The sequence below is a fragment of the Coregonus clupeaformis genome, chromosome 29, assembly GCF_020615455.1.
Source record: "Coregonus clupeaformis isolate EN_2021a chromosome 29, ASM2061545v1, whole genome shotgun sequence".
In the NCBI taxonomy this organism is placed as follows: domain Eukaryota; kingdom Metazoa; phylum Chordata; class Actinopteri; order Salmoniformes; family Salmonidae; genus Coregonus; species Coregonus clupeaformis.
In genome coordinates, this window is record NC_059220.1 from 56,659,458 (window position 1) to 56,686,747 (window position 27,290).

The 27,290-nt window shown below is 45.3% G+C and overlaps 1 protein-coding gene across 1 annotated transcript in view; it reads left to right on the forward strand.

Annotated features, from left to right (window-relative positions):
• Nucleotides 1-27,290, forward strand: part of LOC121576676 (cadherin-13-like) — a 670,880-nt gene that overhangs the window by 563,950 nt on the left and 79,640 nt on the right. Inside the window, exons 9-11 of the mRNA XM_041890029.2 lie at nt 4,546-4,686; nt 22,765-22,947; nt 24,009-24,262. Coding sequence (XP_041745963.1) covers nt 4,546-4,686; nt 22,765-22,947; nt 24,009-24,262 — 578 coding nt within the window. The remainder of the gene's footprint in view (nt 1-4,545; nt 4,687-22,764; nt 22,948-24,008; nt 24,263-27,290) is intronic.

Genomic DNA, 27,290 nt, shown 5'->3' on the forward strand with positions numbered 1-27,290 from the left:
GGCCATCCGCCTGGACAATCGTCTAAGAGAGCGGAGAACGGCTCGCCACCAGGTGTCTCAGTCCCAGGTTCCTCTGAGCAGCTCTGTTTCTCCTGTTTGGACTCCGTCATTCAGAGCTTCCCGGCTCCTGAACTGCTCCAGGATTCCCCGGAGAGCATGCAGTTAGGCCGTTCCAGGCTTTCTCCCAACGAAAGGGAACGTCGCATGAGGGAGCGTCGGTGCCTCTACTGCGGGGTTGCCGGCCACTTCCGCTCCACTTGCCCCGAGCTTTCGGGAAACGCCTGTCCCCGCCCAGCTACAGGAGGGTTGTAATGGGGAAGATTAGAGCTCCTCCTACTAACGCTGTCCTAGCTATTCCAGCCACTCTGTCCTGGGAGGGCCACCAGCATCGGGTCCAGGCTATGATCGATTCCGGTGCCGCAGGTGATTTCATGGATGTAACCTTGGCTAAGGAACTCAAGATCCCTACCCAGCTACTTCCTCAACCCCAGGCAGTTACAGCCTTAGATGGCAGACCTCTGGAACCAGGAAAGGTTACTGAGGCGACTCAGTCCCTGCGACTTACTATCTCTCAACACCAGCAGGAGGAGACCTTCTATCTCATTGACTCTCCCGAGTATCCTATTATCCTGGGTCACCCTTGGCTATGCAGACATAATCCCCAGATCGACTGGCCTACTGGCACCATTCTAAACTGGGGTTCCACTTGCCAACTCACCTGCATGCTTCAGAGTCCCTCAGCCCCTAGTACCCAGTTTCAAGAGTCTGTTGACGTCTCCCGAGTCCCCAGTGTTTACCATCGGTTCAAGGCAGTGTTCAGCAAGGCCCTGGCTACTTCCTTACCGCCTCATCGCACGTATGACTGTGCCATTGATCTACTCCCTGGTTGCTGCCCTCCTAGAGGTCGGATCTTTTCCTTATCCTCCCCGAGCAAGCAGCTATGGACACCTACATTAAGGAGTCCTTGGCAGCCGGCCTCATCTGTGCCTCTACTTCCCGGCTGGGGCGGGCTTCTTTTGTTGAAAAGAAAGACGGGGGTCTTAGGCCTTGTGTTGATTACCGGGACTCAACAAGATCACGGTTCGGAATCGATACCCCCCTTCCTCTCATGGCCACTGCTTTTGAGCTGCTTCAAGGGGCTTCCATTTTTTCTAAACTGGATCTCCGCAATGCTTACCATCTCGTGCGGATCCGGCAAGGGGACGAATGGAAGACGGCGTTTCAACACGCCCACGGGGCACTATGAATATCGGGTGATGCCGTTCGGGCTCACCAATGCCCCCCGCAGTATTCCAAGCCCTGATTAATGACGCTTCTCCGGGATATGCTTAATCTGTTCGCTTCGTGTACCTGGACGATATCCTCATCTTCTCGAGGTCACTGAAGGAGCATGAGGGGCATGTTAGCAGGGTTCTCCAGAGGCTCCTTGATAATCACCTCTACGTTAAACCTGAGAAGTGTGAGTTTCATGTTTCTCAGACTCAGTTTCTCGGGTTTATTGTCACTCCCGGCCACCTAGAGATGGATCCCAAGAAGGTCAAAGTGGTCCACAGCTGGCCCACACCTGGCACGGTCAAGGAGGTTCAACGGTTCATTGGCTTTTCTAACTTCTATCGGAAGTTCATTAAGAATTTCAGCTCTGTGGTAGCCCCTTTGACGACGCTTACCAAGGGAGGAGGGACCAAGATTCACTGGGGTCCGGAAGCAGCAGGGGCCTTCGAGGATCTCAAGCGCCGCTTCACTTCTGCTCCGATTCTGGTGATCCCTGACCCAGAAAGACCTTTCGTGGTGGAGGTGGACGCCTCAGAGGTGGGGGGTGGGAGCCGTCCTGTCACAGAGGGGTGAGGATGGGAGATTACACCCTTGTGCCTTCATGTCTCGCCGCCTGTCTGAGGCCGAGCGCAACTACCACGTGGGGGATCGAGAGTTGCTTGCGGTTAAGCTGGCCTTGGAAGAGTGGCGCCATTGGCTTGAGGGGGCTCAGCATCCTTTCCAGGTTCTCACAGACCACAAGAACCTGGAATATCTCCAACAGGCTAAGCGGATGAACCCTCGGCAAGCACGATGGTCCCTTTTCTTTAATCGATTCCAGTTCCTCCTGTCTTACCGACCTGGCACCAAGAACGTCAAGCCGGATGCCCTGTCTCGAGCCTATTCTCCCGAGGTACAAGAGAAGCCCTTGGCATCGATTATTCCGAGGTCTAGGATCGTCGCACCTCTTCAGTGGGAACTTGAAAGAGGGGTACGAGAGGCCCTTGTCCATGAGCCCGATCCAGGCGGTGGTCCTGCCCGGTCGCCTGTACGTTCCTCTCTCTGTTCGGGCCCGCGTCTTGCAGTGGGGGTCATGAGTCGCCCTTGACATGCCATCCAGGTAGTGCTCGCACACTGGAATTCCTCCGACGGCGGTTTTGGTGGCCGTCCATCAAGAAGGACGTGCAGGTCTATGTTGAGGCCTGCCCTGTGTGCAACCAGGGAAAGTCGACACGCCAGCGACCCCAGGGACTGCTCCATCCCTTACCTGTTCCTCGAAGGCCATGGTCACACCTTTCTCTGGACTTTGTTACGGGACTTCCTCCATCCCAGGGCAACACCGTCATCCTAGTGGTGGTAGACCGGTTCTCTAAGGCTGCCCGGTTTATTCCCCTGCCCAAGCTGCCCTCGGCTAAGGAGACTGCTGAGCTCCTCATGAACCATGTCTTCCGGATATTTGGTATTCCCCTGGACGTGGTCTCCGACCGAGGTCCCCATCCTCGTCCCGGTTTTGGGGGGCCTTCTGCAGGCTTATTGGGGCCACAGCCAGCCTATCGTCGGGGTTCCATCCAGAGTCTAATGGCCAAACGGAACGGATTAATCAGGATCTGGAGACCATCCTGCGGTGTATGGCGGCCAGTAATCCCACGTCTTGGGCCACCTATATCATTTGGGCTGAATATGCCCACAACACCCTCCAGTCCTCAGCCACCGGATTGTCCCCCTTCGAATGCCAGTTCGGTTACACCCCTCCATTATTTCCAGAGGAAGAGGCGCAAGTTGGTGTTCCCTCGGCCCAGCGCTTTGTCCAACGCTGTAGGCGGACCTGGAAGAAGGCCAGGCGTACCCTCCTTCGGACCTCCCAGAGATACCAAAGTCAGGCTAATCGCCGCCGCCGGACGGCCCCTAGGTTCCGAGCTGGTCAGAGAGTTTGGTTGGCCACTAAGAACCTGCCCCTCCGGGTCGAATCCAAGAAGCTTTCCCAGAAATACATCGGCCCTTTCCGCATAGCAAGAAAGGTTAACCCTGTTTCGTATCGTTTGGTTCTCCCTCGCTCCCTTAGAATTAACCCCACTTTCCATGTTTCACTACTTAAACCTGTCTTGTCTTCTCCCTTTGCCCCCCACGCAGACCCCCGCCACCTCCCAGGATCATTGACGGCCAGCCAGCCTACACAGTCCGCCGGATACTGGACTCCCGGAGGGTCCAGAACTCTCTGCAGTATCTGGTGGACTGGGAGGGCTACGGGCCAGAGGAGCGCTCCTGGGTTCCAGCCAAGGACATCCTGGACCCAGGTTTGATCCGAGAGTTTCGCACCCTGAGGCCAGGGTGTTCTGGAAGGAACGTCAGGAGTCGTTCCTAGAGGAGGGGGTCCTGTCAGCTTCCTGCCTCCTGTTTGTCTCCGGGCCTCTAGAGGTCATCTGTGTTCCCCTCTGCCTTAGTTCTTCCTCGTGTGTCCTTATTAGCTTGATCCAGGTCACCTGTGCCTTGTTTCACCTAGAGTATTTTAGCTGTGTTTTTTCCCCTTGTTCCTCACTTGGTTTTTGAGTCCTGGCTATGTGTCTCCTGCTTTGTCCCACCGTGTCTTTCCAAGTAAACTTTTCTAAGTTATCTTTAGTTTGTTTTTCTCCCCTCGTGGAGTTATTTTGTTTTGCCTCCTGTTTTGTTACTCTACCTCTGTTAATATACCTCTTTCTGAGAAGAACTTTTGTTGGACTATTTTTGAAGTGCAAAGAACCTTTTTGTTACATTAAATCTACTTACCTGGAGTATTGCCTTGGGTGTTTCATTTGGGTCCAACTATACCTCCTCTGTGGCTAAGGGGTAGAACCCCCAGCTCCCCACATCTGAGACCGGAGTTCTAGCCCAGCTTGTGACAGTTTTGTGTGTATGAGTCACTTGGGCTCTGTGACAATGTGATCATTACACTCCAGTACCTGTCTGGCTCTATGCCTCCAATGGTCTGTTGAAGTCTGGGGCCTTGTTGCTGAGCTTTCTAAGAGGCTCGATAGAAATGTACAAAGTGTCAACATAATAAGACGCCAAGGGGGTGTGTTTTTATTATAATATGTTTACTCTGAAATGAATCCACACCGGCGTAACAATCATCCAGTCTAAATTGCTTTTTGTCAGTCAGTTAATAATTTGTTACCATTTGTATTCAGTGGATTAATTTGATCTCCCTCAGCAAATCCTGTGTCTAATGATGATTGTGTTGTGTGTAACCCCTGAAATGGATGTGTGATAATGACAGACTTTATGACACTGTGTGTGTCTGTGTGTGTGTTCCTCCAGACGCTCCCCACCACGCAGTATGAGCTGGAGATCGTAGCCCAGGACATGAAGGGAAGAGACGTAGGACTGACAGGAACATCCACGGCAACCATCACCATCACAGACAAGAACGACCACGCCCCAGAGTTCACCCACTCACTGGTGAGTACATGCACCCCTGCTTGTTCCCCTGACCCCTGACCCTTGTCCTCTGTCTGTCCTCTCTGCCCTGTACCCTGTCCTCTGTCTGTCCCCTGTCCTCTGTCTGTCCTCTCTGTCTTTTGTCCCCTGTCCTCTGTCTGTCATTTCTGCCATATCCCCTGTTCTCTGTCCCCTATCTTCTGTCCCTGTTATCACTTTTCTGTCCCCTGTACTCTGTCATCTGTCCCTATTCGCAGATGCAGCTGGTGACGGGCATGACTCACGTACAGGTGATGGAGTGGGTTACACACACACACACTCACTCACTTAAACAGTTATCCTCCATGACCTCTGCTTTCCAATTTAAAATGAAAGTTATAATTCTTAGAGCCTGCCCTAGGAAAGGCTCAGCTCACATCAGTCGTCGTCCTGTGTGTGTGTGTGTGTGTGTGTGTGTGTGTGTCTGTGTGTGTCTGTGTGTGTGTGACCACATGTAATAAACAACACATCACAGTAGTCAGGTGGTAGGGGCTCATAAGGGAGATAAGGGAATGTTTGTGTGTGTGCTTATGTGTTGTGCTGCTATGATCATGGTGTTGGTTTCCTTTGTCAGCACAGCCTCAATGCTCTAGTAGAAACCCTGTATGGCACACGTAACCCAATACCCAGCAGCCACACTATCTACGTCATTCAGAAAAAAATGCACTTAACAAACTTAACCTACTTGCCTGTTTGTGCAAACTCATGTGGAATCTTTAAAAAAAACTGCAACCGTTGCTGTTTATTTTATTCTTGAGGTGAAGAAAAAAGCATCAGGCCTTGGAGGAGAGGTCGTAATGTTGAGTTGTGTGGTTTTTAATGGAAATGCCCAGAGCTGTTGTCAGGCTTCGAGACACATCAACCCCAACCTCCGCCAGGCGGGCTCCCATAATGCATTGCTGTGTCAGAGCGTTGTGAGATCTTCACAGTGAAATGTTTGGCTGAGTAGGCATGCTGGGGCCGCGCTGAGTGCACTCTGTCCGTGTCCTCACTTAATGCCTCTATCTTTCTTCTGGGGATGTATTTAACAGCGTGGAGAAATGTTCCTTTTAAAAACACAGCCATTTAAGGTTCTGAACTCCTCATATACAGTGAGGGAAAAAAGTATTTGATCCCCTGCTGATTTTGTACGTTTGCCCACTGACAAAGAAATGATCAGTCTATAATTTTAATGGTAGGTTTATTTGAACAGTGAGAGACAGAATAACAACAAAAAAATCCAGAAAAACGCATGTCAAAAATGTTATAAATTGATTTGCATTTTTATGAAGGAAATAAGTATTTGACCCCCTCTCAATCAGAAAGATTTCTGGCTCCCAGGTGTCTTTTATACAGGTAACGAGCTGAGATTAGGAGCACACTCTTAAATGGAGTGCTCCTAATCTCAGTTTGTTACCTGTATAAAAGACACCTGTCCACAGAAGCAATCAATCAATCAGATTCCAAACTCTCCACCATGGCTAAGACCAAAGAGCTCTCCAAGGATGTCAGGGACAAGATTGTAGACCTACACAAGGCTGGAATGGGCTACAAGACCATCGCCAAGCAGCTTGGTGAGAAGGTGACAACAGTTGGTGCGATTTTTCGCAAATGGAAGAAACACAAAATAATTGTCAATCTCCCTCGGCCTGGGGCTCCATGCAAGATCTCACCGCCTGAAGTTGCAATGATCATGAGAACGGTGAGGAATCAGCCCAGAACTACACGGGAGGATCTTGTCAATGATCTCAAGGCAGCTGGGACCATAGTCACCAAGAAAACAATTGGTAACACACTATGCCGTGAAGGACTGAAATCCTGCAGCGCCCGCAAGGTCCCCCTGCTCATGAAAGCACATACAGTGGGGAGAACAAGTATTTGATACACTGCCGATTTTGCAGGTTTTCCTACTTACAAAGCATGTAGAGGTCTGTAATGTTTTATCATAGGTACACTTCAACTGTGAGAGACGGAATCTAAAACAAAAATCCAGAAAATCACATTGTATGATTTCTAAGTAATTAATTTGCATTTTATTGCATGACATAAGTATTTGATCACCTACCAACCAGTAAGAATTCCGGCTCTCACAGACCTGTTAGTTTTTCTTTAAGAAGCCCTCCTGTTCTCCACTCATTACCTGATTAACTGCACCTGTTTGAACTCGTCACCTGTATAAAAGACACCTGTCCACACACTCAATCAAACAGACTCCAACCTCTCCACAATGGCCAAGACCAGAGCGCTGTGTAAGGACATCAGGGTTAAAATTGTAGACCTGCACAAGGCTGGGATGGGCTACAGGAAAATAGGCAAGCAGCTTGGTGAGAAGGCAACAACTGTTGGCGCAATTATTAGAAAATGGAATAAGTTCAAGATGACGGTCAATCAGCCTCGGTCTGGGGCTCCATGCAAGATCTCACCTCGTGGGGCATCAATGATCATGAGGAAGGTGAGGGATCAGCCCAGAACTACACGGCAGGACCTTGTCAATGACCTGAAGAGAGCTGGGACCACAGTCTCAAAGAAAACCATTAGTAACACACTACGCCGTCATGGATTAAAATCCTGCAGCGCACGCAAGGTCCCCCTTCTCAAGCCAGCGCATGTCCAGGCCCGTCTGAAGTTTGCCAATGACCATCTGGATTATCCAGAGGAGGAATGGGAGAAGGTCATGTGGTCTGATGAGACAAAAATAGAGCTTTTTGGTCTAAACTCCACTCGCCGTGTTTGGAGGAAGAAGAAGGATGAGTACAACCCCAAGAACACCATCCCAACCGTGAAGCATGGAGGTGGAAAAATCATTCTTTGGGGATGCTTTTCTGCAAAGGGGACAGGACCGACTGCACCATATTGAGGGAGGATGGAAGGGGCCATGTATCGCAAGATCTTGGCCAACAACCTCCTTCCCTCAGTAAGAGCATTGAAGATGGGTCGTGGCTGGGTCTTCCAGCATGACAACGACCCGAAACACACAGCCAGGGCAACTAAGGAGTGGCTACGTCAGAAGCATCTCAAGGTCCTGGAGTGGCCTAGCCAGTCTCCAGACCTGAACCCAATAGAAAATCTTTGGAGGGAGCTGAAAGTCCGTATTGCCTAGCGACAGCCCCGAAACCTGAAGGATCTGGAGAAGGTCTGTATGGAGGAGTGGGCCAAAATCCCTGCTGCAGTGTGTGCAAACCTGGCCAAGACCTACAGGAAACGTATGATCTCTGTAATTGCAAACAAAGGTTTCTGTACCAAATATTAAGTTCTGCTTTTCTGATGTATCAAATACTTATGTCATGCAATAAAAAGAAAATTAATTACTTAAAAATCATACAATGTGATTTTCTGGATTTTTGTTTTAGATTCCGCCTCTCACAGTTGAAGTGTACCTATGATAAAAATTACAGACCTCTACATGCTTTGTAAGTAGGAAAACCTGCAAAATCAGCAGTGTATCAAATACTTGTTCTCCCCACTGTATACATGCCCGTCTGAAGTTTGCCAACGATCATTTGAATGATTCAGAGGAGAACTGGGTGAAAGTGTTGTGGTCAGATGAGACCAAAATTGAGCTCTTTGGCATCAACTCAACTCGCCGTGTTTGGAGGAGGAGGAATGCTGCCAATGACCCCAAGAACACCATCCCCACCGTCAAACATGGAGGTGGAAACATTATGCTTTGGGGGTGTTTTTCTGCTAAGGGGACAGGACAACTTCACTGCATCAAAGGGAAGATGGACGGGGCCATGTACCGTCAAATCTTGGGTGAGAACCTCCTTCCCTCAGCCAGGGCATTGAAAATGGGTTGTGGATGAGTATTCCAGCATAACAATGACCCAAAACACACGGCCAAGGCAACAAAGGAGTGGCTCAAGAAGAAGCACATTAAGGTCCTGGAGTGGCCTAGCCAGTCTCCAGACCTTAATCCCGTAGAAAATCTGTGGAGGGAGCTGAAGGTTCGAGTTGCCAAACGTCAGCCTCAAAACCTTAATGACTTGGAGAAGATCTGCAAAGAGGAGTGGGACAAAATACTCCTGAGATGTGTGCAAACCTGGTGGCCAACTACAAGAAACGTCTGACCTCTGTGATTGCCAACAAGGGTTTTGCCACCAAGTACTAAGTCATGTTTTGCAGAGGGGTCAAATACTTATTTCCCTCATTAAAATGCTAATCAATTTATAACATTTTTGACATGCATTTTTCTGGATTTTTTTGTTGTTATTCTGTCTCTCACTGTTCAAATAAACCTACCATTAAAATTATAGACTGATCATTTCTTTGTCAGTGGGCAAACGTACAAAATCAGCAGGGGATCAAGTACTTTTTTCCCTCACTGTAAGTCCTCCACTCGCTCAGCAGCCTCTAACCTAGTCATGAATAATTTCTTATGACTTCAAACTATTGTGGGTGTCCCCATGTTTATGTGAATGTGGGCACATTCATAGATATTGAATTCCATTTGTGTGAAGATATTCTGCACTCTTAAAAAATATTTTAAAATAACATATCCTTCTGGATGTTGAAGGTTTTCCAACTGAAAACTCTGTTGACAAACATAGATGTGCATCTCTTGCAGCGTGTATGTGCTGCATTCAAGCGGAGAGAAAGACGTGTTCTGGTTTACCTTTTATTATTCATCAAGCGGAGAAGACCTAGGCTTCCTACCCTGCATTACACACAGGTGCTGATACACACAGGTGCTGATAGTGTTGGCATGACTCCACATAACACTAGTCTACTTGAAGATGTGCTTAAGTCAACCAGTGGGGGATTCACAATGTACCATGTCTACCCCCCGCGCTCTTGAAATAGACTTTAGAGCCTATGATTCCCATACAGAGTAGTGAGATATAATAAAGCTCCACAAAGACAAACATGGTTTGTAAGGTATTACATATTCTTTAGTGCTATCTAAACACCACTCAGAGGGAATTCTGTTGGATTTGTATTCCATATCTTTTCCCATTTTCTCTCTTACACAGTGTGAAACTACTCTGAAATGTAGTTACCAAGTTCAGGTTGACTTTAACTCATCAAAGATTCTGAGTGAAATGGACTCACACAGGTCACCATGCAGTCTCCTGGAGCTGGAGGGCAGTGTGGGGTCATCATAGAACACACTGTTGTTTCATGTCTGGTAAAGATGGACAGACTACAGTATGTTACAGTGAGTCAGTAGTAAACCTGTCATAGTCTTCTTGGTTTTTAGACCATATAATGGCCATTGGTTGGTGCATAGGCCTACAGATATTATACACACTCATGAGTCTGTCGAGCTGCACTGTTGTTCTCCTTAGCAAGTTTCTCGGAGGGCCCTGTGTAATCTATCCGCTCAACTTTTTTAATCTAAGGCTAAGTTGCTCTTTTATACTTACGAATGTATTACATTCTGTGAAGCTTCTTTAGGGGATTGGGTTCCACAATGATTCAATTTTTCTGATCAAGTTCTAATCCCATTTTTATGAGAGTGGAAACAACAAAAGATGATTGGGAATCCCCTGGTATAAGAATAATTTAAAGACTGAATATGTATAGTAGGAGATTAATGCCACTCCTGATGAAAACCAACAGCAATACACCACTGACTTATATTCTTATATTATTTATTTATTCTGGAAGGTTATACTATGCTAATATCTTAGCATAATGCTTGATAGATACTTCTGTTGGACCTTGTTCCTATTTGGGGTTCAAAATAAAGATAGAGCACCAACCAATACCACTTTGTGCATTGACTACTAACTACTCCACACAGTGTATGTTACTGTGTATTGTCTGTCTTTGAAATGTGTTTATAGACCACTGCTGTTAACTGACCAGTGGACTCTGACTCTTCCTGTCAGTCTACATGTCTGCCTTTACCATGGTTTGACCTGTAGTCTAACTGCTGTTCCAGCACAGCTCTGACCACTGATCCACACCACTAAAACACACATTAGCAAACATTTCAAAGTAGGACAGAGGACAGTAACAGCCCCTATTACATAATTTATGCTTGTCCTGAAGTCTCCCTAATTAAAGCCTGTGGTGACACAGAGAGGATAGGCTGGTGATACTACTTTCTGGTTCAAGTGGACAGTGTACCCCTGCCACCCCCTCACCAGCAACCCCACCCCCGTCTGGCCCTGGGTGATAACTGGCATCTCATTTCTGACTAGCCCGTTCCATAGTTTCTTAGCAGCCACTGATCTGGCTTATCACTCAGGGAGACTGACAGCTAAGCCATGCCCTTGCTCCCCTGTGGTGACGGGAGAATATGCCTGCCCTCCAAATGATAATGATATTAAAGCCCCCATGCAGTCTTTTGATTTTGATGTTTTTTATAATCTAATAAATCACCTCCTTTTGCAATTGAAATGTTCAGTCTGTTCATGTGGGCTTGTTGATACAAATGTAAATATATGTGCATACACAGCCCTGATTGGCGGATAGGATCGTCTAGACCAGGGGCGTCAAACTCATTTCATGGAGGGCCTAGTGTCTGAAGGTTTTTGTTTTTTCCTTTCAATTAAGCCCTAGACAACCAGGTGTGAGGAGTTCCTTACTAATTAGTGACCTTAATTCATCAATCAAGTACAAGGGATGAGCAAAAACCCACAGCCACTCGGCCCTCCGTGGAATGAGTTTGACACCTGTGGTCTAGACTCTAGAGCCTACCCCGCTTACCCATTCAAAGTAGGAGGATACATATGCAAAAAAGGATGTCTGGTCATTGGTCAGAATAATCAGATCAGATTTTGATGTCATGCTCTGGGCCAAAAACTCCATCCCACCTGAAAAGACAGAAATTTCTGGCAAAAAGTAAATACAATTCTTACACTAAAAGAGCATTATCATCATGTTATTTTGACCTAATAGTGTGGAAATATATTTTAAAACATTTACAGGAAAATTGAGTTTTTGACTGCACTGCCCCTTTAACAGTGATGACTGAGACACTGAGGTCTGTCCTACCCGGGACCAGGCTGGGCTAGGCTGGGCTATCTGTCAGGGCTGGGCTGGGCTGGGTGTCTCAGTGAAGGCTGCCATATGCGTGTCAGGGATTACCCATCTGTTGCTGGGATGAAAGGGGCTGTATCCGTGTGGGAGGATAATGATGGGGAGGAGGCAGGAAGGGACCTGGGGTTAGGACCGTCTTTATTTCTGCTTGAATGCTTTGTGCTGTCAAAAGATATCCAAATAGATAGTATTTTTTGTTTTCCTTGGATATTGTAACCTATGAAGGTACTGTATATCAAAGTGGCAGTAGTTTAGCTTAGCCTGTCCTTTCTCTATCATATTCAGATAGAAGAAGCCATTTGGTATGAGAGACCATGTGGTGTAAAACATGATTTTAAACCTACAGTGTCTGAAGAGGGCCAATTGCAATCCATAGCTCTCCTCATGTCATTTAGATGTTGAGATGAATAGGCAACCTCTCATGTTCGCCAGACACTCAGACAGACATAAAGGGGTCCAGAGAGGGTCTGTGTAGAGTGTATGAACACTTGAGTGGATTGTTCAGAATATTGCCGTCCTTCAGGTCTGGAAAACACAAGACGTCTCTTCAGGGAGCACTGAAGGGTCCCCATTCAAATAGTTTGAAAGCCTTTCTGTTCTTTCTTGTTAAAATACCATCCTACCACCAACAATGCTTTGTTGTATGAAGTTATTATTATATCTACTTTTCATTTAATTTATAACATTTCTGTCCATTGTCTTCCTCACATGGCCTCACAAGCTTCAAGTTACCGTTAATTAATGTAAGTGATTAAGGACTTAGAAAGGTAATGGAGTCATTTCACCAAGTACAGTGAGGGAAAAAAGTATTTGATCCCCTGCTGATTTTGTACTTTTGCCCACTGACAAAGAAATGATCAGTCTATAATTTTAATGGTAGGTTTATTTGAACAGTGAGAGACAGAATAACAACAAAAAAATCCAGAAAAACGCATGTCAAAAATGTTATAAATTGATTTGCATTTTAATGAGGGAAATAATTATTTGACCCCCTCTCAATCAGAAAGATTTCTGGCCCCAGGTGTCTTTTATACAGGTAATGAGCTGAGATTAGGAGCACACTCTTAAAGGGAGTGCTCCTAATCTCAGCTTGTTACCTGTATAAAAGACACCTGTCCACAGAAGCAATCAATCAATCAGATTCCAAACTCTCCACCATGGCCAAGACCAAAGAGCTCTCCAAGGATGTCAGGGACAAGATTGTAGACCTACACAAGGCTGGAATGGGCTACAGGACCATCGCCAAGCAGCTTGGTGAGAAGGTGACAACAGTTGGTGCGATTATTCGCAAATGGAAGAAACACAAAATAACTGTCAATCTCCCTCGGCCTGGGGCTCCATGCAAGATCTCACCTCGTGGAGATGCAATGATCATGAGAACGGTGAGGAATCAGCCCAGAACTACACGGGAAGATCTTGTCAATGATCTCAAGGCAGCTGGAACCATAGTCACCAAGAAAACAATTGGTAACACACTACGCCGTGAAGGACTGAAATCCTGCAGCGACCGCAAGGTCCCCCTGCTCAAGAAAGCACATATACATGCCCGTCTGAAGTTTGCCAATGAACATCTGAATGATTCAGAGGAGAACTGGGTGAAAGTGTTGTGGTCAGATGAGACCTAAATCGAGCTCTTTGGCATCAACTCAACTCGCCGTGTTGAGGAGGAATGCTGCCTATGACCCCAAGAACACCATCCCCACCGTCAAACATGGAGGTGGAAACATTATGCTTTGGGGGTGTTTTTCTGCTAAGGGGACAGGACAACTTCACCGCATCAAAGGGACGATGGACGGGGCCATGTACCATCAAATCTTGGGTGAGAACCTCCTTCCCTCAGCCAGGGCATTGAAAATGGGTCGTGGATGAGTATTCCAGCATGACAATGACCCAAAACACACGGCCAAGGCAACAAAGGAGTGGCTCAAGAAGTAGCACATTAAGGTCCTGGAGTGGCCTAGCCAGTCTCCAGACCTTAATCCCATAGAAATCTGTGGAGGGAGCTGATGGTTCGAGTTGCCAAATGTCAGCCTCGAAACCTTAATGACTTGGAGAAGATCTGCAAAGAGGAGTGGGACAAAATCCCTCCTGAGATGTGTGCAAACCTGGTGGCCAACTACAAGAAACGTCTGACCTCTGTGATTACCAACAAGGGTTTTGCCACCAAGTACTAAATCATGTTTTGCAGAGGGGTCAAATACTTATTTCCCTCATTAAAATGCATAGACTGATAATTTCTTTGTCAGTAGGCAAACGTACAAAATCAGCAGGGGATCAAATACTTTTTTCCCTCACTGTATAACTTGATATTTGTTTACATTTACAATTTAGTCATTTAGCAGATGCTCTTATCCAGAGCAACTTACAGTTAGTGCATTCATCTTAAGATAGCTGGGTTGGACAACCACATATCGCAGGCATAGTAAGTCTGCTTACAAATGCAAGTGTTGGTAAAATGAATAGTGTTTCTGCAATAACCCAATCCTCAGCCAGATGCATTGTTGGGCTGCCATAACCTTGCATTATCCAGTTAATGACATACATTTGCTGTCAGCCTAGGCCTTTTCACTTTGTCACAAAGCATGTAACATTGAGGGCCATTTCTGTGTGTTACACAGTTGTGGTCAAATATATTGGTACCCTTGCACAATTCACTATTTCTTGTAAAATAAGTTGAAATTGAAAAAACTTTTGTTGTTCACATGTGTGTGCACAGGACCAAGAGGAAAAAATATCTAAACTGAAATTTAGATTTTTCCTTAGAAATTTAAAGAAATGGCTTGGACTAAATTATTCCAAATAATTTGTTTTAAGGCAAGTGATTCTCGTTTAAGTGTAATTTATCTCACCTGACCTGTGGTAAGTGGCTGGTGCATACTGGGTAAAACATTTATAAGCCATTTAATCAGTTTCAAAAGAGAAAACAGAACATTCTGCTCCATTGCACTCCATTGTAAAGTGCAAGGGTGCCAATATATTAGAATATACAGTATATTATACGACAACTGTAGCCTTTTGTCATCTCAAGCATTGGGTCAGGTGGTGCAAGCTCAGTTAGCTTTGTGTTCAGTTTATGTAGTAGTTGTTGTTATTGCATGCCTTGAACCCTAGCTGATCCTTTCTATCTGAAATTCAAAATATAACCGTTTCTCTGTAAGTGGAATAGTCAAATCACTACAACCTTTTAGAACTTTTGAACTTTTTTCAAACCCACTTTACATAATGTGTGCCTAGAAGGTGTTTAGGCGGAATCTTTCACTGAAACTGTATATATATTTTTAAAAATGTAAGGTTGTTGTCCCTTCCATAATGGCATCACTCTGAAGTGAAGCTCCCATTGAGCACTCCCACTGAGCACTTTTACTATACATTGTGGCAAACTGTAGTTGGAGACAAACTGACCTTTTTAGAGTGCCTTTAGATGTTTTATAAAATATATATCTAACAGCTGTTGTCACTACAGGACTTAATAGGTTGTAAGGTTATAATTGACTGTGATGTAGAACTTATTTTATGTGTGCCCGTCTTTTCCCATGAAGTTAAAAAAAGAGTTGGCAGTAGTTTGTACATCATTTTCTCTGTGGGTTCAAGGTGCCAACAAAGCTATTTACATTGCCTTCATTGTATATGTGCAAAGCAACCTGCATAGCAACACAAGTCTGTTATAGCTGTCAGCCAGGTTGTTATGTTCAAGTGTGGTTGAGAAGTATTGATGTTATTTCACTCTCTAGATATATGCAATGACTAGAGCCCATTTTACTGTTACAGTTAAATCAACTTATAAAGGCAGAGCTGGTTTTCTGTGCCACATGTTCAGCTGAAGTGTATCTATGGGAACAGCTTGAGCTGGATCTCTTCAAATTTAATAATGGTACAGGTAAGCTCATGAACTTCCTTGGCCCATGAATGTAGGATGTAGGAGGGAGGGAGAGAGAGAGAATGAGTGTATGTATTGTAATGATCCGGGCTGGGTCATAAAGGAAAAAGAGACGGACACCAGGTGTGCAGGGCAGAACACAGGTTTATTCCTAAACTGGGCTATTGTTCAGGCCACAGCCCACGCCGCTAAATTCCGAACGTACACAAATACACAATGTCAAGTTAAGTGGCAGACTCATAGGAACAGATCAGGATCCCGAATAGAAAGAGAGAGAGATGAGACAGTAACCCCTATTTATGCATTTCAAAACCCTGCGGGATTACCCATCATACCCCCCCAACCTTTCTGTCTGTCCTGGCATATTTAACCCCTGCTAGCACCCATGAGAACAATAACACACCAACGAACACAGAACACAATACCGGGTCATTACAGTATGTATGTGTGTGTGTGTGTGTGTGTGTGTGTGTGTGTGTGTGAGAGAGAGAGAGATGTGGTGTGTGTGTGTGTGAGTGAGTGTGTGTGTGGGCGAGATGTGGTGTGTGTGTATGTGAGTGAGTGTGTGTGTGTGTGTGTGTGTGTGTGTGTGTGTGAGAGAGATGTGTTGTGTGTGAGAGAGAGAGATGTGGTGTGTGTGAGTGTGTGTGTGTGTGTGTGTGTGTGAGTGAGTGTGTGCACTATTTTCATCTTCATTCTGTCTAAAGGAGGCACATCAATCAGATCAGATAAGCAGCTTTTATAAGTGAGCTGATGGGGTAAAAGAGACGACCGCTGAAAGATTTGTAAGATGTGTATTTCACTCCAGGGAATATCTTTAAGCAAGTAGGAGAATATTTTCTCAAAATACAGCTAGCATGCTAATTACCCACATACGAATAAGAAGCATGCACATTTCAAATAAATCAACCTTTCAAAAGTATCAAACCTACACTACCGTTCAAGAGTTTTGGGTCACTTAGAAGTTTCCTTGTTTTCGAAAGAAAAGCAATTTTTTTGTCCATTAAAATAACATCAAATTGATCAGAAATACAGTGTAGACATTGTTAATGTTGTAAATGGCTATTGTAGCTGGAAACGGCTGATTTTTAATGGAATATCTACATAGGTGTTCAGAGGCCCATTATCAGCAACCATCAGTCCTGTGTTCCAATGGCACGTTGTGTTTGCTAATCCAAGTTTATCATTTTAAAAGGCTAATTGATCATTAGAAAACCCTTTTGCAATTATGTTAGCACAGCTGAAAACTGTTGTGCTGATTAAAGAAGCAATATATCTGGCCTTCTTGAGACTAGTTGAGTATCTGGAGCATCAGCAATTGTGTGTTCGATTACAGGCTCAAAATGGCCAGAAACAAATAACTTTCTTCTGAAACTCGTCAGCCTATTCTTGTTCTGGGAAATGAAGGCTATTCCATGTGAGAAATTGTTAAGAAACTGAAGATCTCGTACAACGCTTTGTACTACTCCCTTCACAGAACAGCACAAACTGGCTCTAACCAGAATAGAAAGAGGAGTGGGAGGCCCCGGTGCCCAACTGAGCAAGAGGACAAATACATTAGAGTGTCTAGTTTGAGAAACAGACGCCTCACAGGTCCTCAACTGGCAGCTTCATTAAATAGTTGCAAAGAAAAAGCCATATCTCAGACTGGCCAATAAAAAGAAAAGATTAAGATGGGCAGTCTGAGATATGGCTTTTTTTTTTCGCCTCTTCACTGTTGACATTGAGACTGGTGTTTTGCGGGTACTATTTAATGAAGTTGCCAGTTGAGGACCTGTGAGGCGCCTGTTTCTCAAACTAGACACTCTAATGTATTTGTCCTTTTGCTCAGTTGTGCACCGGGGCCTCCCACTCCTCTTTCTATTCTGGTTAGAGCGACCCACTAGGTGTCATCCTCCGACAACCTTAGGCACCTCCTCACTCACAGTCTGGACTAATCATTATCTTATTGGTGTCACCTGTGTCTACCTGTTCACCCTCACTTCCCTGTGTTCCCTTGCTCTGTTTTGTCTGCTAGTTCTCGATGCCAAACAGTACTAATCAGTGTCTGATCGCGAGACGTATGTACAGGTACTTGAGAAGAGTTCTCCCTGTTTCATTGTTGTTTTCAGTCATAGTTAGTATTTCGTGTGTTTGCTGTCAGCCTGTTTTTGGAGACTAATTTGCTCCTCCTTTATTTTTTTGTGACAAGTCCGTTATTTTGTATCCTGGTTTTGGGACCACCAGTAAAGATCCTTGTTTCACCATCTCTGCCTACAGCCGACTGTCTATTCTGCACCGCACCTGGGTCACACCTCACTCCAACCCTTACACCTAAGTGGGATAATAATGAGAGAAGTTGCAGCATAGGATTTTTCTTTGTGGGCTTTTCAGTTGTTTTTGTGAAGTCAGGTCAGATGATGCCAGCAGGCAGAATGGGAGAGAGAACAGCACTCTCTGTAGAAATACGTACTGTACCTTTGAGAGTTAGCATCTTGGCTGTGATTTCAAGGCTCCTTAGGGGAATAGTGTTGTCTCCCCAGGGACTAAAGTGACATGCCACTGTGTGTTTGTTGTCAGCTCAATCTACGGGGCCACAGAAACGTGGCACAAAGCACTTTCCATTAGGATGAACAGTTGCTCTGCTGTATTCTGTATTCTCTCCCTGCGTAGCTGTATCTCTGTCAGACCAACCAAATCAAACCACATTTATATTCATAAGCCATTATGTCTGACGGTCGGGGCTCTCTGCACGTTTATCTCTCTTCTCTTTGGTCTGTCAGAGGATTGGGGGGGCTGCCACCGAGAAGGATGGGTTGAGGTGTAAAAAGATGTGTATGATGGATGTGTGATGGGACAGTTTTTATCACTGTGAGTGGCGAGAGAGAGAGATGTTCTTTCTCCTCTTCACTCCACTTAACATTAGTGCAGGCTGAGCAGCCAATCACCCTAACCTATTCTCATATTGAGAGGAAGGCCAGGGACAGACAGGCAGTGTAGACACCACTTATTGACAGCACATAGAGAGGACATCTCAACACTGAAATAAAGCCAGGGTTGCTGCCTTTCAACAGCCTCATAGTGCCTGAAATGGTGTTAATGAGGTTTGATATTCACCCCCTGCTCCAATTATACAGCCAGATTAGATCAATATGCATGCATTGTCAGCAACAAGTGGTGAGTGCACGGAGCGATATGACAGCCCATTTTTACAGTAAACAAGCAGTATGCGTTGATGATGGCCCTTCAGACAATCTCTGGTTCCTCCCCCCTTCAATTGTTCATGGTCCGTGGAACTACAGTTGTATCAGGCTACAGGAATGGATATTGTTATGGTGAATGCATCCATGATATCAGATGGGCAGCCTACAGTTCACCACTTCAAAGTGTTGTCCAACTGTTATCAGCAGGTCAACTCAATGGGATCATTCAGTCACCAGAAACAGTCCCAGTCTGAAAGCTGGTGAGAGTATGTCCCCAGGGAGGTAACTGAGTTAAAGTGTGTTTCTCCTTTGGCCTGCACTGAACTGCCCTGGTCCAGTCTGTACTTACCTGGTCATCCCTTCACTGTGTGTTTGCAGAGCTCCCTTGCTTTATAATTGGCTCTATGGCTGCCTCTTCTGTTTGTCTGTTTTCTTTAATACACACACATGAGAACACACATACATACTCTCATGCACACACACACACATAGTAAAATCACACATGTAGATACCCAGGAGAGCCTGAGTTGGTGGTTATTTCCCCATTCTCTCACACCGCTGGTTAGTTTGTACACTCAGTGGTATTGGGGTCTTATCAGTAGCAGGGAAGTGCTCAGTGGCAACAGCCCAGAGATTGAATACATTCATCTGACCACATGGCTGAAATGGGAGGCTGAGGTCTGGTCTGCCGCTATAGCAGCCTGCTAATCAGTGTGTAGTGTAAGTAGTGTGTAACTGCGGTAATCACAGGGGGAGAGCAGCCATAGAACAGGATGTCATATGGTGCTCAGCAACAGACCAAGTTCTCTTCCATTGAGGATCCCGTTTGAGGTTTAACATCAGAACAGGGTTAGGTTTGTAGAGTAGCTGTATTACATTTTACATTTACATTTTAGTCATTTAGCAGACGCTCTTATCCAGAGCGACTTACAGTTAGTGAATATATATATATATATATTTTTTCATACTGGTCCCCCGTGGGAATCGAACCCACAACCCTGGCGTTGCAAACACCATGCTCTATCAACTGAGCTACATCCCTGCCGGCCATTCCCTCCCCTACCCTGGACAATGCTAGGCCAATTATGCGCTGCCCATGAGTCTCCCGGTCGCGGCCGGCTGCGACAGAGCCTGGATATATTACCCCAGGAGACTGAATGATCTCAGCCTCTGATCTGAGTTGAAGAATACTCTCTGTCTGTCTGTGTGTGTCTCTCTCTCTCGCTCTCTTTCTCTCTCTATACAGTGAGGGAAAAAAGTATTTGATCCCCTGCTGATTTTGTAAGTTTGCCCACTGACAAAGACATGATCAGTCTGTAATTTTAATGGTAGGTTTATTTGAACAGTGAGAGACAGAATAACAACAAAAAAATCCAGAAAAACGCATGTCAAAAATGTTATAAATTGATTTGCATTTTAATTAGGGAAATAAGTATTTGACCCCTCTGCAAAACATGACTTAGTACTTGGTGGCAAAACCCTTGTTGGCAATCAGAGGTCAGACGTTTCTTGTAGTTGGCCACCAGGTTTGCACACATCTCAGGAGGGATTGTGTTCCACTCCTCTTTGCAGATCTTCTCCAAGTCATTAAGGTTTCGAGGCTGACGTTTGGCAACTCGAACCTTCAGCTCCCTCCACAGATTTTCTATGGGAGGTTCTATGAGACTGGCTAGGCCACTCCAGGACCTTAATGTGCTTCTTCTTGAGCCACTCCTTTGTTGCCTTGGCCGTGTGTTTTGGGTCATTGTCATTCTGGAATACCCATCCACGACCCATTTTCAGTGCCCTGGCTGAGGGAAGGAGGTTCTCACCCAAGATTTGACGGTACATGGCCCCGTCTATCGTTCCTTTGATGCGGTGAAGTTGTCCTGTCCCCTTAGCAGAAAAGCACCCCCAATGCATAATGTTTCCACCTCCATGTTTGACGGTGGGGATGGTGTTCTTGGGGTCATAGGCAGCATTCCTCCTCCTCCAAACACGGCGAGTTGAGTTGATGCGAAAATCTAAAACAAAAATCCAGAAAATCACATTGTATGATTTTTAAGTTATTAATTTGCATTTTATTGCATGACATAAGTATTTGATCACCTACCAACCAGTAAGAATTCCGGCTCTCACAGACCTGTTAGTTTTTCTTTAAGAAGCCCTCCTGTTCTCCACTCATTACCTGTATTAAATGCACCTGTTCGAACTCAGTTGTTGCCTTCTCATCAAGCTGCTTGCCTATTGTCCTGTAGCGAGTGGTAATCTATGACATAATACCATCCTGACAGAATACACTGTGATCTGGGATACAACACTTTCCTTTAACAGAGCGTTCTGTGTCTGAAATATTACACTGTAAGTTGTGATACAATAATGGTCCTGACAGAGAGAGAGGGAATTTCTGTTAGCTGGATGCAGTAATGCTCCTAGAGTATTCCGCTTCACAATGCACTCTGCAACAGTGTCTGCCAAGTAGAATACATTCCTGATATGAATCTGATTAAGGGCTGCTACAACAACAGGGAATGTCATAGGATAGAACTCCTTTGTGTGTGCTTGCATGCATATGTCTGTATATCTTTCTTTCCACACAAACTTGTGTGTTTGCTTGAGTCCTGCTGGCTTAACTTTAAATTCAGGTGAGGTGCGCTATGAAATATTTTAGTGCTGCTACTTCACCCCGGACAGCCTCAGTACAGCCCTCAGACTACTTAACCTGGCAGTCACAGACAGACAGAGAGTCTGCGTCCCAAATGCAGCCTATGGACCTGGTCAAAAGTAGTGCACTATAAAGGGAATATGGTGCCATTTGGGACAGCCAGTGTTAGTGTCCCCTGGCCACATGTTCTCTCTGAGTCAGATCATTCCCAAGAAAGGTGAACATCACTACCCCCCACCCCATCCCCTTGGGGCTGAATGAGGACAGCCTTCACACTGTGTTGAACAGGGATGATAGCAGGGTCTGGTCAGATGGGCCTGGTCAGGCCTAAACTAAACACTCCATCCACACCAACTAGCCTGGGAGATTGGCCTGGATGAAGTCTTTGAAAGGAGACAATCTCTGGAACTAGGGGACAGAGAACAGCTCTGTCAGAGAGAGAGTCAGAGAGAGAATCAGAGAGAGAGAGAGAGAGTCAGAGAGACAGAGTGAAGAGAAAGTCAGAGATAGAATGAATAGAGTGAGTGAATGTGACAGAGAGCAGGGAGGGTATGAGAAACAATCTCTCAAGTTAGCGAAAAAGAGTGTGAGGTGTTAGAGAGAGCAGTTTGGGTTGTACTTCAAATCAAAGTCTGAGTTAAATTGTTCCAGCATTCTTTTAATTGAGGACGGTGTAGATTAAGCTGAAACAAAAGGATCTCCCTCCCCTTACTTTTTAATCCTGCACAACCCACATGAGAAGCACAATTATTGAGTAATACTGTCAAAACAGACATTGTCTTGCAGCCGTGCGCATACTTGCGTGCATGTGTTTGGGCTTGAGTAAGTGTGTGGTGCGTGTGCATGCGTTTGTGTGTGTGTGTGTGTGTGTGTGTGTGTGTGTGTGTGAGCGATGGGATGGAGAGTGTTGGGAATGAAGGACAGAGAGAGGAGTTTGACAATAGGTTCATGTTCAACTCAATAGCATTCGAGAGATGTGAATGATGCGAGGGAGAGAACATGATGCTTTTAATAGCTTCTAAATGTAAGTCACTTCAAGTGGAGCGTGATTCAGACAGGGTAATCTACCTTGAACAAAACAACATACACTATCCCTCACTTGTCAGCGCCAGGTCCACTGTGGTGATGATGATGATGGCAAAAACTTTATTTTAAACAGAAAATTGCATAGCTCTAAGGAAGCCAGATGTCCTTGTATGTGGTGACCAGTAGTGTCCCTCTGTCCCTCGAGGTCCAGACCACTAAATAGAAACCAGCTGTCTATATGCCAGTTGACCAGTCTTGTCCCTCTGTTTCTGTCTGTCCCTCCAGTTCCAGACCACTGAATAGAAACCAGCTGTCTATATGCCAGTTGACCAGTCTTGTCCCTCTGTCTCTGTCTGTCCCTCCAGTTCCAGGCCAATGTGGACGAGGGCTCCACTGGGGTGGTGGTCAACCTGACTGTGGACGACAGAGATGACCCTGCGACGGGGGCGTGGCGAGCAATCTATTCCATCATCAACGGTGACCCCACCCAGAGCTTCGAGATCCAAACCAACCCCGACAACAACGAGGGCATGCTTTCCCTCATCAAGGTAACCACAGGGCCCAAAAGCTATCTCAATTATCTCTCTCAAATATCTCTCTCACATATCTCTCAAATATCTCTCTTAATTATCTCTCTCAAATATCTCTCATCTCTCTTAATGATGGATGAGCTAATAAAGGTGTGTTTGTGGTGTCATTATAACAGGCAGGTTGGATGGTGATATTATATACTGCACGATTTGGCCAATTCACTGGAGATATGAATAATATAATAATAAAAATATGAACATACAGGTTGCACAGTAAAGATCCTGTAGCACTCACAGTTTTTATTGCTCTCATTATTCCAATAAATGTGTGTTGTCATGCAATATAGCAATGCAGAATACAGGAATACAGGATATCTGTAACCTTGGTAACATCGTATGTTTCACTCTAGTACACTGCAGTTTGCCCCTTTACTCTCATGTGTCATTTTCACCTACATGACTCACATACTATAAGAGCAACCCGTTACACACTGAGTGTCCAAAACATTAGGAACACTTGCCCTTTCCATGACATAGACTGACCAGGTGAAAGCTATGATCCCTTACTGATGTCACTTGTTAAACCCACTTCAATCAGTGTAGATGAAGGGGAAGAAACAGGTTAACTTATGATTTTTAAGCCTTGAGACAATTGAGACATGGATTGTGTATGTGTGCCATTCAGGGTGAATGGGCAAAATAAAATATTTAAGTGCATTTGAACGGGGTATGGTAGTAGGTGATAGGCGCACCAGTTTGAGTGGGGCAAGAACTGCAACGCTGCTGGGTTTTTCACGCTCAACAGTTTAATATGTTTATCAAGGACATCCAGCCAACTTGACACAACTGTGGGAAGCATTGGAGTCAAAATGGGCCAGCATCTCTGTGGAACACTTTCGACACCTTGTAGAGTCCATGCCCTGACAAATTGAGGCTGTTCTGAGGGCAAAAGGGGGTGCAACTCAATATTAGGAAGGTATTCCGATTGTTTTGTACACTCAGTATGGAAGTGACATGTTAACTACATGATAAACACTCTCATCTCTTCTCCTCTCCTCTCCTCTCCTCTCCTCCTCCAGCCTCTAGACTATGAGAGCTTAGTGTTCCACACGCTGCTGATCAAGGTGGAGAACGAGGACCCCCTGGTGCCAGAGGTGGGCTACAGCTCCAGTTCTACAGCCACCGTACACATCACCATCCTGGACGTCAACGAGGGACCCGTCTTCTTCCCCGACCCCCTCCAGGTCACCAAGATGGAGAACATCCCCCTGGGCAGCTTCGTGGCCTTACTCAACGCCACCGACCCAGACGTCCTCCAATCACAGAGCATCAGGTGAGAGATGAGGTCATCAACCTGCGCCAGGTAGAACATTCTGCAGCATCCAGAGTTCCACACTTCCACTTCTGGCTCGGGTTGAAGTTGAAATGTAATCTCATGGACATTAGGTCCACACTGACTGCCAGCTTGTCAACAATGAGCTGTGTGCAGGTCTGTTTATGTGCAGTAAATCTCATCAGGTGTTGATTCCACAGATGCTCCTCTTGGTTATTGATTGAAACTGGTCAAGGGGGAGAGTCAGGGTTCAAAAACAATGATGTACAATGAAGTTTGTTCTTACTCTTTTCACCTCTTTACCATCTCTCAACTTCATAGTTTGTCTATGGTATTGAAAGATAGAGATTCTTCTCAGTGAGCTTCTCTATGTAAGTGTGACAAGGTGATTTAACAAAGACAACCTATCAGAAATGTAGCCTAGCATGACAGCACGCCTCATGGTTTCCAGACATCTCTCCATCTGTTTCAGCTCTTACCTTTTTCTCTCTCCATCCCTCCATTCCTCAACTGTCCCGCCCTGTCTATCACCAGACAACCTATTTATCATCTTATGCATGTCAGCCAACCGCCTCGTATAAAACTGCCTGTCTGGCCGTCAACTTTCTGTAAACAGTCCAATTATTCCTCTGTCACCAGGGTGGCCTATTACTAGAGAGGCGTGTTCAGGTCAACTCTATTCTCTATGTCTAGGAGATATATTACTTTTTGCTGTGTGTAACAGTCAACTTGTTCCCTGGAAGCCTTGGGGAGCCATTAAGTATAGGTGAACTTCTCTTGCTTTACAAGAGGGGAAAGTCGTGATTGCTTTATGGGCTTTAAGCACAGATTTATGCTACATTTGTGATGCTGCAGTTCGTGAATTGTTGGTGTTACATCATATTTTAAAGATTTGTATGTAAATATATCAGGCCATAGATACAGTGAGGAAAAAAAGTATTTAGTCAGCCACCAATTGTGCAAGTTCTCCCACTTAAAAAGATGAGAGAGGCCTGTAATTTTCATCATAGGTACACGTCAACTATGACAGACAAAATGAGAAAAAAATTCCAGAAAATCACATTGTAGGATTTTTTATGAATTTATTTGCAAATTATGGTGGAAAATAAGTATTTGGTCAATAACAAAAGTTTCTCAATACTTTGTTATATACCCTTTGTTGGCAATGACACAGGTCAAACGTTTTCTGTAAGTCTTCACAAGGTTTTCACACACTGTTGCTGGTATTTTGGCCCATTCCTCCATGCAGATCTCCTCTAGAGCAGTGATGTTTTTGGGGCTGTCGCTGGGCAACACGGACTTTCAACTCCCTCCAAAGATTTTCTATGGGGTTGAGATCTGGAGACTGGCTAGGCTACTCCTGGACCTTGAAATGCTTCTTCCGAAGCCACTCCTTCGTTGCCCGGGCGGTGTGTTTGGGATCATTGTCATGCTGAAAGACCCAGCCACATTTAATCTTCAATGCCCTTGCTGATGGAAGGAGGTTTTCACACAAAATCTCACGATACATGGCCCCATTCATTCTTTCCTTTACACGGATCAGTCATCCTGGTTCCTTTGCAGAAAAACAGCCCCAAAGCATGATGTTTCCACCCCCATGCGTCACAGTAGGTATGGTGTTCTTTGGATGCAACTCAGCATTCTTTGTCCTCCAAACACGACGAGTTGAGTTTTTACCAAAAAGTTCTATTTTGGTTTCATCTGACCATATCACATTCTCCCAATCCTCTTCTGGATCATCCAAATGCACTCTAGCAAACTTCAGACGGGTCTGGACATGTACTGGCTTAAGCAGGGGGACACGTCTGGCACTGCAGGATTTGAGTCCCTGGCGGCGTAGTGTGTTACTGATGGTCGGCTTTGTTACTTTGGTCCCAGCTCTCTGCAGGTCATTCACTAGGTCCCCCCGTGTGGTTCTGGGATTTTTGCTCACCGTTCTTGTGATAATTTTGACCCCACGGGGTGAGATCTTGCGTGGAGCCCCAGTTCGAGGGAGATTATCAGTGGTCTTGTATGTCTTCCATTTCCTAATAATTGCTCCCACAGTTGATTTCTTCAAACCAAGCTGCTTACCTATTGCAGATTCAGTCTTCCCAGCCTGGTGCAGGTCTACAATTTTGTTTCTGGTGTCCTTTGACAGCTCTTTGGTCTTGGCCATAGTGGAGTTTGGTGTGTGACTGTTTGCGGTTGTGGACAGGTGTCTTTTATACTGATAACAAGTTCAAACAGGTGCCATTAATACAGGTAACGAGTGGAGGACAGAGGAGCCTCTTAAAGAAGAAGTTACAGGTCTGTGAGAGCCAAAAATCTTGCTTGTTTGTAGGTGACCAAATACTTATTTTCCACCATAATTTGCAAATAAATTCATAAAAATTCCTACAATGTGATTTTCTGGAATTTTTTTCCTCAATTTGTCTGTCATAGTTGACGTGTACCTATGATGAAAATTACAGGCCTCTCTCATCTTTTTAAGTGGGAGAACTTGCACAATTGGTGGCTGACTAAATACTTTTTTTCCCCACTGTAGCAGGCCCTCAGTGGAAAGGGTTTTACATGGAATCCAAAAGGGTTCTACCTGGAATCAAAAAGGGTTCTACCTGGAATCAAAAAGGGTTCTTCGAAGGGTTCTCCTACGAGGACAACCAAAGAACCCTGTTAGGTTCTAGATAACACCTTTTTTTCTAAGAGTGTACTTTACTGTCTTGCTCTCTCTCTTTTATCTGTGTCTCTGTATTCATTTCTCTCTATCTCTCTTTTTGGGACTTTTGTCTTTTGATCTATTTTTGCCAGTGAAATGGACTTTGAAGTGCCACAGCTTTCACCTTAGGCCAGAGGAGAATGAGGACAGGGGAAGACGTTGTGAGGTGGAGATGGAGATGGAGAAACAGCGTATAGAGAGCAGTGACAGAGAATAAAGGGGAGAGGGTGTAACGGTGTGAGTGTGTGCGCGCGTGTGTGTGTGCGCGCGTGTGTGTCAAATAAAATAAAAAGTTATTTGTTGCATGCTTTGTAAATAACTGGTGTAGAC